The sequence below is a fragment of the Melospiza georgiana genome, chromosome 5 (genome assembly GCF_028018845.1).
Source record: "Melospiza georgiana isolate bMelGeo1 chromosome 5, bMelGeo1.pri, whole genome shotgun sequence".
NCBI classification, from domain to species: domain Eukaryota; kingdom Metazoa; phylum Chordata; class Aves; order Passeriformes; family Passerellidae; genus Melospiza; species Melospiza georgiana.
This window is the reverse complement of record NC_080434.1, coordinates 67,461,112-67,476,094: the sequence shown is the minus strand read 5'-3', so window position 1 is coordinate 67,476,094 and position 14,983 is coordinate 67,461,112. Positions and strand designations below refer to the sequence as shown.

General features: G+C 53.4%; 1 protein-coding gene across 1 annotated transcript in view; it reads right to left on the bottom strand.

The window, feature by feature from the left end:
• Positions 1–9,345, bottom strand: part of SFXN5 (sideroflexin 5) — a 107,867-nt gene extending 98,522 nt beyond the window's left edge. The window contains exon 1 of the mRNA XM_058024925.1: positions 9,256–9,345. Coding sequence (XP_057880908.1) covers positions 9,256–9,312 — 57 coding nt within the window. The 5' untranslated portion in view covers positions 9,313–9,345. The remainder of the gene's footprint in view (positions 1–9,255) is intronic.
• Positions 9,346–14,983: the final 5,638 nt, after the last annotated feature.

The following is a 14,983-nucleotide window of genomic DNA, read 5'->3' as shown; positions in this document are numbered from 1 at the left end:
TGGGAATTCTCCATCCTCACATGGCCCAGCTCCTACTGGGTTATAAATATGGGCATGGAGTGGGGATGGAGCAGTGGGAATGGTGTTTAATCACACCAGAATGTGGTGCTGCTGTTTCCCTGCTCCTCCAGGATCCCCCCCTGATTCCTGCAGGGATCCCCCCTTGATTCCTCCAGGAATCCCTCCCTGATTCCTGCAGGGATCCCCCCTTGATTCCTCCAGGAACCCCCCTGATTCCTGCAGGGATCCCCCCCTGATTCCTCCAGGAACCCCCCTGATTCCTGCAGGGATCCCCCCTTGATTCCTCCAGGAATCCCTCCCTGATTCCTGCAGGGATCCCCCCCTGATTCCTCCAGGAACCCCCCTGATTCCTGCAGGGATCCCCCCCTGATTCCTCCAGGAACCCCCCTGATTCCTGCAGGGATCCCCCCCTGATTCCTCCAGGAACCCCCCTGATTCCTGCAGGGATCCCCCTGCCAGGGCCCTGTCCATGGCACTGCTGATCCCCACTGCAGCCTGACCCCACAAACTCCAGCATTCCTCCACATTCTGCACCCAAAAAAATAAAAAAGAACCTTCCAATGGAACAGAACAGCTCCACACAAGTCCAGGAAAAAAGCACAGCGGTTTTTAATTAGCATGGATCTAATTAATGCTAATTCTGGTATTTCTGAGTGGATTTGAGTTTGACATTTTGCTGCCTCCCTTTTATTTTGGGTGTGGGATCCCTGCAGATGACAGAGCCCTCCCAACACGTGCCAGGGGTGGGTGGGGAGTGAGCAATCCCTGAGTCAGGAATTGAGCAACCCCAGAGCAGCAGCCACAGCCCCTGCCCATCCCACAGAGCCCAGGGCAGCTGGGATGCTGCTGAGCTAACAGCTGGACTTGCTGCTAGCATCCTGGAATTACTGCTAAACACCTGGAATTACTGTTAACCAGCTGGAATTATTGCTAAACACCTGGAATTACTGCTGAACTAACAGCTGGAATTATTGCAAACATCCCGGAATTATTGCTAACCAGCTGGGATTGCTGCTAAACTAACACCTGGAATTACTGCTGAACTAACACCTGGAATTATTGCTAACAACCTAGAATTATTACTAAACACCTGGAATTACTGCTGAACTAACAGCTGGAATTATTGCTAACATCCTGGAATTATTGCTAACCAGCTGGAATTGCTGCTAACCAGCTGGGATTGCTGCTAGACTAACAGCTGGAATTATTGTTTAAAATCCTGGAATTGCTGCTAACCAGCTGGAATTATTGTTAAACACCTGGAATTGTTGCTAACCTGTTGGATTTACTGCTAACCAGCTGGGACTGCTGCTAAACAAACACCTGGAATTACTGCTAACCAGCTGGGATTACAGCTAAACTATCAAACACCTGGAGTTATTGCTAAACATCTGGAATTATTGCTAACCAGCTGGAATTACTGGTAACCTGTTGGAATTATTGCTAACCAGCTGGAAGTGCTGCTAAACTAACACTTGGAATTGCTGCTAAATACTTGGGATTACTGCTAACCAGCTAGAATTACTCTTAAACACCTGGAAAATATTGCTAACCAGCTGGAATTGCTGCTAACAATCTGAAATTGCTGCTAACCAGCTAGAATTACTGTTAAACACTTGGAATTACTTCTAACCAGCTGGAATTGCTGCTAAATACTTGGAATTACTGCTAACAACCTGGAATTACTGCTGACCAGCTGGGACTGCTGCTAAATTAACACTTGGAATTCCTGTCAACCAGCTGGAATTACTGTTAAACACCTGGAATTACTGCTAACCAATAATGAATTTACTGATAACACTTGGAATTACTGCTAACCAGCTGGGATTGCTGTTTAACCAGTTGCAATTACTGCTAACCTGTTGGATTTACTGCTAACCAGCTGGGATTGCTGCCTTCACCACCAGCAGGATGTGGGGATTCTAAATTTGAGTGGCCTTGGCTTCCCCCCGCCTTTATCTCTGTGCCACTCTGAGAACAGCAACACCAAATGGAATTAAATGGAAATTATTAGAAATTATTGGAATTCATGGAATGAAATGGAAATTATTGAATGAAATGGAATTAAACCAAGTTAAATGGAATTAAATAGAAATTAGTGGAATTCAGTGTAAATTAATGGAACGAAATGGAAATTAACAGAATTAAATGGAAGTTAATGGAATTAAATTGAAATTAATGGTATTCAATGGAAATTCAATGGAATTCAATGGAAATTAATATAAATTAATTAAATTAATGGAATTAAATAGAAATTAACAGAATCCAATGGAAATTAATGGGATTAAATGGAAAATAATGGGATTAAATGGAAATTAAATGGAATTCAATGGAAATGAATAGAAATTATTGGAATTAATGAAATTAAATGGAATTAAATGGAAAATAACAGAATGAAATTGAATAAAATGGAATGAAATGGAATTAATGGAATTCAATGGAAATTAAACAGAATGAAATGGAAATTAATGGAATGAAAGGGAACATCAGTGTTTTACACCCCCCTGACCAAGGAGTGGTGACAAAGGAGGGGGAAGGAGAGCCCAGGTTCCAGGGGCACATGGAAATGCCCTCTGGAATGCCCAGCTCTCCTCTGCCAGCTGCCCAGGCCCCGGGGAGCTGCTGCCTGTGCCAGGGTCAGGCCTGGGCTGGCACTGAGCCCCTGCCTGGCCAAGCCCAGCCCAGGCCAAGGCCCAGCTCAAGGCCAGGCCTGAGCAGCTCAGCCCCAGCCTGGTGTGATCCCAGCCCCACATTCCCTGCCATGGCTGGGGAGCTGGGAGTGCCCAAACCCCAAAATCAGGGAATGGTTTGGGATGGGAGGGACCCCAAATCCACCCAGTGCCACCCCTGCCACGGCAGGGACACCTCCCACTGTCCCAGGCTGCTCCAGCCCCATGTCCAGCCTGGCCTTGGACACTGCCAGGGATCCAGGGACAGCCCCAGCTGGGAATGTTCTGGGAATTCTGTGCCAGGGCACGAGGCAGGGAGGGATTTGTTTCCAGGGCACGAGGCAGGGAGGGATTTGTTTCCAGGTGCTGCTGCCTGAACTTGCCCATTCTGGGGTCAGAGAGCTCCAAAACCACCAGAGAGGCTGGGCCGGAACAGGTTTGGTGGAACTCTGGTGAGTCAGGGCCTCATTGCCCCAGAGCAAGAGTGCTCTGAGAGGCAGGCTTAAACTGGGGCCAGGCTTAATCCAGAGCCAGGCTCAAATCCAGAGCCAGGCTCAAACCCAGACCATGAGGGCTCCACCTCAACCAGATCCAGGCTCAAATCCAGAGCCAGGCTTAAATCAGAGCCAGGCTCAATCCCAGAGCCACCAGGGCTCCTTGGGCTCCACCTCAACTAGAACCAGGCCCAAACCCAGAACCAGGCTCAATCCCAGGGCCATGAGGGCTCCTTGGGCTCCACTCAACCAGAGCCAGCCTCAAATCCAGAGCCAGGCTTAAACCAGAGCCAAGCTCAAACCCAGACCATGAGGACTCCTTGAGCTCCACCTCAACTAGAACCAGGCTCAAACCCAGAGCCAGGGTTAAACCTAGAGCCACCAGGGCTCCTTGGCCTCCACTCAACCAGAGTCAGGCTCATTCCCAGAGCTCTATCCCAGAACCAGGCTCAAGCCCAGAGCCACCAAGGCTCCCTGGGCTCCACTCAACCAGAGCCAGGCTCAAGCGAAGAGCCAGGCTTAAACTGGAGCCAAGCTCAAACCCAGGCCATGAGGGCTCTACTCAACCAGAGCCAGGCTCAATCCCAGAGCTCAGACCAGAGCCAGGCTCAATGCCAGAGCTCAAACCAGAGCCAGGCTCAATCCCAGAGCTCAAACCAGAGCCAGGCTCAATCCCAACCCACCAGGGCTCCCTGGGCTCCCTCCCTGCAGTTCCTGGCCCCTCTGCCAGCCCCTGCCCAACAAGGATCCCTTTGTGTGCTGCTCCCAGCCTGGCACTCGTGATTTCACTCTCAGAGAAGTACAGGGCAGCCTCAGTGCTGGCATCCCCTCATCCAGGTCAGCCCCTGCTCATTCCCAGCTCCTTCTCCTCACTGGAAGCCAAAGGAACTTTTTTTTTCTATTCAGGATTGGTTTTTACAGAGCTGCATACAAAACATGAGGCAAAAAAAAAAAAAAAACAAACCAACAAAATCCAAAACAAAAAACAAGCCCCAGCAATTCCCAATGTTAGGATAAATAATCCACAAACACCAGAGGTTTATGTCCAAAGAGGAGACAGAGGAGTCCTTTGGCTTTATTCCAATAAAGGGAGAGGCCATGGGGCATTCCCCTGGGGTCTCTCACATTTTTGGAGGACACAGCCTCCCTTTTTATCCCAATTTCCAGCCACATTTCCCTTCTCTCTGTCCCCATTCCTGAGGTACTTGAGAGGTTCAGACCTCCCAAAATGCCTGATCCCAAAGATTCCCCTCTAATGTACAACCCTCCACTTTAATTCTTAATTCTTATAGAAGGTAGGGGTTTTTCTTCTTCCCTATTGTTTCTTTCATCCCTCAATGTCCAATTTAATTTCTAAGCAAACTCAAAGTTTATTTGTAAAAGCAAATCTCTTTTTCCATTCATCAATCAGTGCAATCCTCCTATTGTTTCTTTTTTCTCCCAGTGCTGGTTTTATCTACCAGCAGCCCCACAGCTTGTTTGGAAAGACAAATCTGCCATTCCCCTCACTAATAATTCAGAAATTTGGGGGGAATTCTCCCCTGGGAGGGGCTGGGGCTGGAATTTCCAGATTTGCTGTGGCTGCCCCTGGATCCCTGGCAGTGCCCAAGGCCAGGTTGGATCCACCTGGGACAGTGGAAGGTGTCCCTGCCATGGATGGGTGGCACTGGGTGGGATTTGGGGTCCCTCCCATCCCAAACCACTCTGGGATTCCCTGATCTGTCACTGTCACATTTTCTGAAAAATCCTCTTTGCCCAGGATTTTGCTCCTGGGAAGCTGAGAAGCCTCAGAGAGGAATGCAAACAATAATTATCTGATTGCTTCTCCTGTGTTTGCTGCTTTGGGATGTGGCCTGGAGATCATTTACCAACAGGTGAGTGTTTGACTGGTTCCATGTGAATTGTTTTAATTAATGACCAATCACCATCAGTTGTGTCAGACTCTGAGGAGTCAGTCAGGAGTTTTTCATTATCATTCTTGTTAAACCTTCTGTCTGAATCCTTTCTTTAGTATAGCATAATAAATTTAATATAATGTAATATAATAAATTAATATAATATAAATTAATATAAATTAATATAATATAAATTAATATAATATAATATAATATAATATAATATAATATAATATAATATAATATAATATAATATAATATAATATAATATAATATAATATAATATAATATAATATAATATAATATAATATAATATAATATAATATAATATAATATAATATAATATAATATAATATAATATAATATAATATATTTTTGAGAGCATGGAGTCAGACTCCTCATCTCTCACCTCATCCTGGGGACCTCACAAACTCCCCAGTGGTGCAGCAAACCCAGAGCTGGCAGGAGATGGGAATGGGATGAGAGGAGCAGCCCTGGGCTCAGGAGCAGCTCTGAGCCCTCCCTGCCAGCCCTGCCTCAGTTTCCCTGAGAGCTGGGGATGGTTCCATGTGTCAGGCTCATCCCAGCCCTGTGCCAGGCTCTCCCCATACCCATCCCTGGCTCCTGGAGCAGCTGGTGCAGGGAGCTGGTGCACAGTGCAAATCACCCATTTCCTGATGAATTTGGGCTATTTTGGGAGCACTTCCCAGCAGGCTGCAGCACCAGGAGGTGCCCGGGAATGTCAATTCCCTCACAGGGAACATCCTGGAGCTGGGCCCTGGAGGTGCAGCTGGTCCCAAAAGCCATGGGTTTGGGGGCAGGCTGGAATTTGGGATTTCAGCTCCCCGATCCTGCCCTAAACAAGGAGCAGGCTGGAACTTGGGATTTCAGCTCACTGATCCTGCCCTAAACAAGGAGCAGGCTGGAATTTGGGATTTCAGTTCCCTGATCCTGAACAAGGAGCAGGCTGGAACTTGGGATTTCAGCTCAGCACCCTGCCCTAAACAAGGAGCAGGCTGGAATTTGGGATTTCAGCTCACTGATCCTGCCCTAAACAAGGAGCAGGCTGGAGTTTGGGATTCAGCTCCCCATCCTGCCCTAAACAAGGAGCAGGCTGGAACTTGGGATTTCAGCTCGCTGATCCTAAACAAGGAGCAGGCTGGAATTTGGGATTTCAGCTCAGCACCCTGCCCTAAACAAGAAGCAGGCTGGAATTTGGGATTTCAGCTCCCCATCCTGCCCAGACCAAAGGGAACAGCTGCAGGATCTGGGAGAAGGTGAGAGGCCATTAGGGAGCTGTTAATCACCTTCAGCAGGAGAGGAATCCCGAGGAGCTGGGCAGGCATGGACAGCCTCACCACTTTAATTACAGCCTGCTTTTAAACAGGGTTTAATTAAACCAGAGCAAAAAACATGCAGGCTTGGGATGGGGCTGAGCTCAAAACCAGGCTCAGGTCAGCTTTTAATTAATTAAGAGAGATTTAAGCTAAAGCAAACAAAATTAAATCAAAGCCATTGAGCAATGGGACTGTGACAAAGCACAGCCAGGGTTGTGACAGCCCACAGCAAGTTTAGGCTAAAACTGGAACCCTTTGATGGCTTTAATTTGGTTTTCCAAAGTTGAGGAGCCAGGATTCCAATGGGAGAAGCTCCTGCACCAGGGGCAGGGCACAGGAACCTGGCAGGAGCGGGAGCTGGGCGTTAAAACCCAGAACATGGGACAGAAACCAACAAATTCCCCTTTAAACCCAGTCCTGGGTGATGGAGGGGATAAAAAGAGCAACAGCAGGGGGATGTGGAGCTGCTGGAATAAATCCAGAGGAGACCCCAGGGCTGGAGCCAGGCTGGGAGAGCTGGGGATGTTCCCTGGAGAAGGGAAAATTTGGAATTTGGGATTCCAGCTCAGCATTCTAAACAAGGAGCAGGCTGGAATTTGGGATTTCAGCATCTTGAACAAGGAGCAGGCTGGAATTTGGGATTTCAGCACCCTGACCTAAACAAGGCTGGAATTTGGGATTTCAGCTCAGCATCCTGCCCTACACAAGGAGCAGGCTGGAATTTGGGATTTCAGCTCCCTGATCCTGAACAAGGAGCAGGCTGGAATTTGGAATTTCAGAATCCTGCCCCAAAGAAGGAGCAGGCTGGAATTTGGGATTTCAGCACCCTGCCCTGAAGAAGGAGCAGGCTCTGGCAGCTCCAGCTGAGATCTCAGACACTGAACCAAAGCTGGGCAGAGCAGGGAGGGCTGGGAAAGCCCAGAACTCCTGGCAGGGAAGCTTTGGGGGTCCCTGATCCCCTGGGAATGAGCTGGGGCTCCTCCAGAATAAAATCTGGGGGAAACACCACAGGCAGGATGGGGGAAATAAAGGAATGGAGGGGCTGGGACAGAGATGGAGGGGTCCCAGACAGGGATGGAGAGGCTGGGCTCTCATGGAAGATTTTGAACCAGGGATTTAGAGGCTGGGCTCTCCCAGGCCGTGCTGGGAGCAGGGATGTGAGTGGTGCTGCATCCCAAACAGGGCAGAGCCAGCCAGGATCCACAAACCCTGGGAATATGCCAACCCCTCCTCCCTGTGTGACCCCACAGTGCTGCTGGATCCCAGCCTTGGGCAGGCAGGAATGTGGGATGGAGCCAGCAGCACAGCAGCACCTCAGCCCTGCCACAGCTCCTGGCAATGCCCAGGGCAGGGATGAAGCCCCAGGGCACAGAAAGGGGGTTTGCCATGCTCAGAGTGCCCCCCTGGCAAAGCATTCCCTAGGAATCCCCTCCCAAGGGCTCTCCCAGCACAGGGGGACCCTCACTGCCTGCCCCAGCCCTGGCAGGTTCCCCAGGGCTGCCCCCAGTGCCAGCAGCTCCTGAATGAGGAGAACACAGGAACTCTGCCAGGGCTGTGCTGGGCAGGAAGGGCAGGGAGTGTCTCCTCCTCCTCCTCCTCCTCATTGAAAACTGCCCAGCTGGAGCGTCCTGCCTGTTCCCAGGGGAGTCAGCCCTCCCTGGGGCTCTGAGATGTGCTCTGTGACCTCTGGAATCCCAAAGCCCTTCCCATTCCCATTCCCATTCCCTTGACCCCTGCACTGTCCCACGTTGCTCCAAGCCCAGAGGGATGCGGGAGAGGCAGGAGATCCACCCTGGAATGGCCCCACCATGGAATGGCCCCAATATGGGATGCTCCCTGGGAAATCCACAGCTCAGCCCAAAGGTGCTGGGTCACGCCAAGCACAGGTGTGGAGTCAGCCTGTGGTTACATAGGGGTTAAACAGGGATTAAATAGGGGTTAAACGGGTTGAACAGGGGCTCTGGATTGTTGTGGATGGTGGGAATGGTCACCCCATGGGAGCTGTCCCAGTGGTAGGACACACTGACACACCCAAGGTAAGGAGCAGCTCCTCCAGGGAGTCCTGCCCAGCTCAGGAGGGACTGACAGAGGTTTATCAGCCTTTTTATCAGCCTCAATAGTTCCACCAGCACAACTAGTCCTCTCTGGTCATCCACAGTGGGTGGCAACATATCCCACCTGCCCCTGCCCTGCTCACCTGGGCACAGGCGTGTGACTGACCAGGGGCTGCTCTGCCCATCTCAGCTGGCAGCTGTGGAGGTGCCAGCTGTTCTATCGGTCACATTCTGTTAACCTGACACCATCCTGGGGGTCACACCCCCCCTCCATCCCTTGGCACCAGAGCTGGGCATTGCCTGGTGGGGCTGGCAAAGCGCCCACCTGGAGCACCCCTGGTTCTGGGAGCCCCGCCCCATCCCAGAGCTGCTCCTCCTCTCCCAGCCAGCCTGGCAGGGGACCCCCGGGACAAGGACGAGCCCCTCGGGGCAAGGACGAGCCCGCGCCATGCCGCACCGGGCCCCTGCCCGCCGCCACGGGGGATCGAACCGACGATCCCGAGCCCCGCGCCCGCCGCGCTGCGCGCCGCGCCACAGGGGCCGCGGGGCCGCGCAGCGCCCGCCGCGGGCAGGGGGCGGCGGCTCTGACTGACAGCTCGGCCGGCCAATGGCGCGGGGGCTGCGGGCCAATGGGCGCGCGGTAACCGCGGGAGGGGCGGGGCGGAGTGGAGCGGAGAGCGGGGGGCTCCGTTCGCGGGTGGGGGGGCGATACCGCGCGCGGGGCGAGGGCAGCTCTCGCCGCCGCTCCCGGTGTCCCCCCCGCCGCCTCCCGCCGCCGGCAGTACCTGCTCGAAGCGGGGCTTCCCCAGCTGGAACGGGGGATAGTCCGCCGGCTCCGCCATCCCGCAAGCGCCACTTTAAACAGCCTCCCCCGCCGCCCGGCCACGCCCCCCGCCGGCCCCGCGCTGATTGGCTGCGGCCAACCGCAGCTGCCGCGGGGCACGTCGGGACATGGAGTCCGCCGGCTACACAGGGGCGGGGCCGCGCCCGCTCCGGTAGCCAATGGGGAATGCGCTTGGCGCGGGGCACCATGGGAAATGTAGTCCGGCGGGGAAAGGCGGACTCCAGAGTGAGGGAAGGGCTGGTGAACGGGACAAGAGAGGTTCACCTTAATTGTGTAATAGGCTGGGCTAATAATGAAACACTGACAGGTGAAAGCCCAAAAACGCCTGAAAAACCACCCCAAATGTTACTGCATGACATCTGTGAGAAAAAGGACAGGGAAGGTCTGGAAGCGTGGCCAGGGCAGGGCCTGGAGAGTTCCTGAGAGAGCTGGGAAGGGCTGGAGAATCTCTGAGGGAGCTGGGAAGGGGCTGCAGAATCCCTGAGGGAGCTGGGCAGGGGCTGCACAATCCCTGAGGGAGCTGGGAAGGGGCTGCACAATCCCTGAGGGAGCTGGGCAGGGGCTGCACAATCCCTGAGGGAGCTGGGAAGGGGCTGCACAATCCCTGAGGGAGCTGGGAAGGGGCTGCACAATCCCTGAGGGAGCTGGGCAGGGGCTCAGCCTGGAGCAAAGGAGGCTCAGGGGGCCCTTGTGGCTCTGCACAGCTCCTGCCAGGAGGGCACAGCCGGGGGGTCGGGCTCTGCTCCAGGGAACAGGGACAGGAGCAGAGGGAACGGCCTCAGGGGAGGGTCTGGTGTGGACATCGGCAGGAATTTCCCCATGGAAAGGGGGGTCAGGCACTGGAAGTGCCCAGGGAGGTTTGGAGTGCCCATCCCTGAGGGATTTCCAGCCTTGTGGATGTGGCACTTGGGGACATGGGACAGTGGTGGCCCTGGCTGTGCTGGGCATGATTGGACTCTTGGAGTTTTTCCCAATTCCAGGAGCAATTCCCAGTGGAATTGCAGCTCCTGCTCTGACCACGGCCAGCAGTGCCCTTTGGGGAGCTGATAACGATCTGAATTGATAATGATCTGAGCTGATAAAGATCTGAGTGATAACGATCTAAACTGATAACGATCCGGGCTGATAACGCCAAGCTCGGGGGCACCGGAGTCGTTTGCGGAATTGTCTGGCCCAGATTAGTGGGATAAGAAATGTCTGCACCTTCGCACCCCGGGAAATTGTTTGGAGGATTAGGATCAATCCCCAGGAAAGCACAGGGACAGCAAACAGAGGGAATGCGCTGGAGAGGGAGGCAGGGCAGGGCTGGAAATCCAGGAGCAGCACTTCCAGTGAAGGAGGAATTAAAAAATACATCTGAAACCAAAAAATCCTGTATTTCTGCCACCCAGGGAAAAGTACGAATGCCCTGAAACAAAAAAATCCCGAGTTTTGCCGCCCAGGGAAAAATGATTGCCCTGTTTCACTGTGGTATTTCTGCTGCTGTGCCCAGTGGCTGCAGAGCCATCATTGCCCGTTTTCCTCTTTCCTTCCCTCCTGCCGAAGCAGTTTCTGATTTTGGGTAACTCAGCACTGATCGCCTTTAGTGAACCCCAAATCTTTGGGAGGAAGGGATGGAAAAGGGGCTCTGAGGAGTGAAAAGGGGAATAGGAAAGAGCGGGGAAATTGTGTTTTGTCATTTCTTTTGTCATTTGTTTGCTTTTCCTTGGAGCTGATGCTGAAGCAGAACTTTGGCTGCCCGAGGTGACAGCTACGTGTCCCTGGGGACAGGGGCAGGGATGGGGATGGGGATGGGGATGGGGATGGGGATGGGGACGGGGACAGGGGATGAGGAGCAGGACCCTGCTCCCATCTGGCCCTGACATCCCTGAGATTTGGGGTCGCTGCTGGAGGCTCTGAGCTGCCCCCAGAGCCCTGCAGGGACAGCCCTGGAGCTATGGGGTCAGTCCTGGCCCCAGCCCTGACCCAAACCCAGCCCTGGCCCCAAACTCAGCCCTGACCCCAAACCCAGCCCCCCCAGGCTCCCTCTCTCTCCAGCTCCTCTCCAAAGGAAACCAAAGCCATGGATCCAACCCAGCCCTGCCAAAGCTGGGAGGGCTCCCCATGCCCCAAGGACTTATCCCAAATCTGTGTGGGGATGGAGGCTGCCCCAAATCCATCCCCAAACCCGTCCTCAAGGCCCATCCAGGCTCTGTGTGGGGATGGAGGCTGCCTAAAATCCTCCCCAAGACTCATCCCAGGATGGAGGCTGCCCCAAATCCCAGATTTGTGAGAGGATCAGGCTGCCCCAAACCTGTCCCCAAGGCTCATCCCAGGATGGAGCTGCCCCAAATCCATCTCAGATCTGTGAGACGATCAGGCTGCCCCAAATCCATCCTAAAGGGCTCATCCTGGGATGGGAGCTGCCCCAAACCTGTCTCCAGGGCTCTGTGTGAGGATGGAGCTGCCCCAAATCCATCCCAGATCTGTGTGAGGATCAGGCTGCCCCAAACCTGTCCCCAAAGGCCCATCCCAGGATGGAGGCTGCCCCAAATCCCAGATCTGTGTGAGGATGGAGCTGCCCCCAAATCCATCCACAAAACTCATCCCAGGATGGAGCTGCCCCAAATCCATCCCAGATGTGTGTGGGGATGGAGGCTGCCCCAAATCCATCCCAGATGTGTGTGGGGATGGAGGCTGCCCAAACACATCCCCAAACCCGTCCTCAAGGCCCATCCCAGGATGAAGGCTGCCCCAAACCTGTCCCCAAGGCTCTGTGTGGGGATGGAGCTGCCCCAATTCCATCCCAGATCTGTGTGAGGATCAGGCTGCCCCAAATCCCACATTCATGTGGGGATGGAGGCTGCCCAAAACCCCTTTTCCCCCCCTTTCCCCCTTTCCCCTCTCCGGGAGCTGCTGCTGCCACAGCCGTGTTTGCTGACAGCAGAGGGGAGAGAATCTGTTTATCCCCAGCCCATGTGGAGTGACAGAAGACTATCACATTTTGGTGCCATCCCAGCAGAATATCAATTCCTTGGCTGATTCAATCCACCAGATCCATCCAGGCTGGCAACTTGTGCTTCCCTGCCTGGGAGGAGGGGGAGATCCCCCACCAAAAACAACGGTTTGATCCAATTTTGGGGTTTTTTTTGTGGGGGGTAAATATCCCCACAGCCTTGGTGTGAGCTCATCTAGAAATGGGAATAACCCCAAGGATTGGGGTGAGCTCATCCAGAAATGGGAATAACCCCCAGGATTGGGGTGAGCTCATCCAGAAATGGGAATAACCCCCAGGATTGGGGTGAGCTCATCCAGAAATGGGGAATAACCCCAAGGATTGGGGTGAGCTCATCCAGAAATGGGGAATAACCCCAAGGATTGGGGTGAGCTCATCCAGAAACAGGGAATGACCCCAAACCATGCTGTGAGCTCATCCAGAAATGGGGAATGACCCCCAGCCATGGGGTGAGCTCATCCAGAAATGGGGAATGACCCCCAGCCATGGGGTGAGCTCACTCAGAAATGGGGTTTGGGGTAGAGGGGCTCCAGGGGGGGCTCCTGTGAGGAGATCTGGAGCTGTGACCCCAAGGGAAGCCCCTGAAGGAGCTGTGATGCCATGGGAGGCTCTTGAAGGGGACTGAACCCCATAAGAAATTCCTGAAGGAGCTGTGACCCTATGGGAAGCCCCTGAAGGGGACTGAACCCCAAGAGAAGCTCCAGAAGGAGGTTTGGCCCCATAAGGAATCCCTGAAGGAGCTGCGACCCCTTAAGAAGCCCCTGAAGGAGCTGTGACCCCAAAAGAAGCCCTTGAAGGAGATTTGGCCCCATGAGAAGTCCCTGAAGGAGCTGTGACCCCTGAAGGAGCCCTGAAGGAGCTGTGACTCCAAGGGAAGCCCACATTGGAGCAGGGGCAGGGTGTCAGAAGAAGAAGGAGGAGGAGGAGGAGGAGGAAGGAGGAAGGAGGAGGAGGAGGAGGAAGGAGCACAGTGACCATGTGTGATGGACTGAGCACAGCCCCATTCCCTGTCCCCCTGCAGCACTGGGAAGGAGGAGGGAGAGAAGCAGGAGGAGAGCCTGGGAAGGAAGGAGGGGGTGGGGGAAAGGGATTTAAAATTTGGGGTTATTTCTTGTTGCCCTGCTCTGGTTGGATTGGCAATAAATGAAATTAATAAATTAAACTGATCTCCTCCATCTCTTGCGCCCGTTCCAGTGGGTTCTGAGGGATCTCTCCCTGCCCTCATCCCCAGATGGGATTTTTGTTGTGTTTTCTCTCCCTGCCCAGCTGAGAGGGGAGTGAGAGCAGCTTTGGGGGCACCTGGTGCCCATCCAGGGTCCCCCACGCCACGATGGGGTTTTGGGGTGCCCAGGGGGGACACTGGAACAGAGGCACAGGAACATTCCTTGGAAAGGCAGATCTGGAGAAAGCTTTGGGCAGCAGAGCTGGAGCCTGGAGCAGCAGCCAGGCTCCCTCCTCCTGCAGGGCTGGGGGTGCTCTGTGCTCCAGGCAGGGCACAGCGGGAATTTGGGTTTAAATCCTTGGTTTGCCCAACTCCAGAGCCCAGCTCCCCCAGGACTTTCACAGGGTCCCAGCTCAGCCCCAACATTTCCCCGGTGAGCCCCCCAGGGACCCCCCAGGCATGCCCAGCTCCCCAGGGGCTCCATCCCTGCAAGCTGCAGGGAAAATGAACCAGGTTGGAGCTGGGGGAGCTCCTCTGGGGGAGCAGCAGGGTCATTGCTGGGGGCTGAGGGCAGCTCATGTTCTTCAGGGGAAAGGCTTGGATGGAAAGAAGGAGCTGGGAAGGAAAAGGGCTCAGTGGGGAAAGGTGGGGGAACAGAGCTGGGGAGGAGTCTGGGACATCAGAGCTCCCAGGAGCACCAATGGAACCAGATCCCTTCCCTTTCTTCCTTCCCTTTCCCTTTCTTCCCTTTTCCCTTTCCTTCCCTTTTCCCTTTCCTTCCCTTTTCCCTTTCCTTCCCTTTTCCCTTTCCTTCCCTTTTCCCTTTCCTTCCCTTTTCCCTTTCCTTCCTTTTCCCTTCCTTCCCTTTTCCCTTTCCTTCCCTTTTCCCTTTCCTTCCCTTTTCCCTTTCCTTCCCTTTTCCCTTTCCTTCCCTTTTCCCTTTCCTTCCCTTTTCCCTTTCCTTCCCTTTTCCCTTTCCTTCCCTTTTCCCTTTCCTTCCTTTTCCCTTTCCTTCCCTTTTCCCTTTCCTTCCCTTTTCCCTTTCCTTCCCTTTTCCCTTTCCTTCCCTTTTCCCTTTCCTTCCCTTTTCCCTTTCCTTCCCTTTTCCCTTTCCTTCCCTTTTCCCTTTCCTTCCCTTTTCCCTTTCCTTCCCTTTTCCTTTCCTTCCCTTTTCCCTTTCCTTCCCTTTTCCCTTTCCTTCCCTTTTCCCTTTCCTTCCCTTTTCCCTTTCCTTCCCTTTTCCCTTTCCTTCCCTTTTCCCTTTCCTTCCCTTTTCCCTTTCCTTCCCTTTTCCCTTTCCTTCCCTTTTCCCTTTCCTTCCCTTTTCCCTTTCCTTCCCTTTTCCTTTCCTTCCCTTTTCCCTTTCCTTCCCTTTTCCCTTTCCTTCCCTTTTCCCTTTCCTTCCCTTTTCCCTTTCCTTCCCTTTTCCCTTTCCTTCCCTTTTCCCTTTCCTTCCCTTTTCCCTTTCCTTCCCCTTTTCCCTTTCCTTCCCTTTTCCCTTTCCTTCCCTTT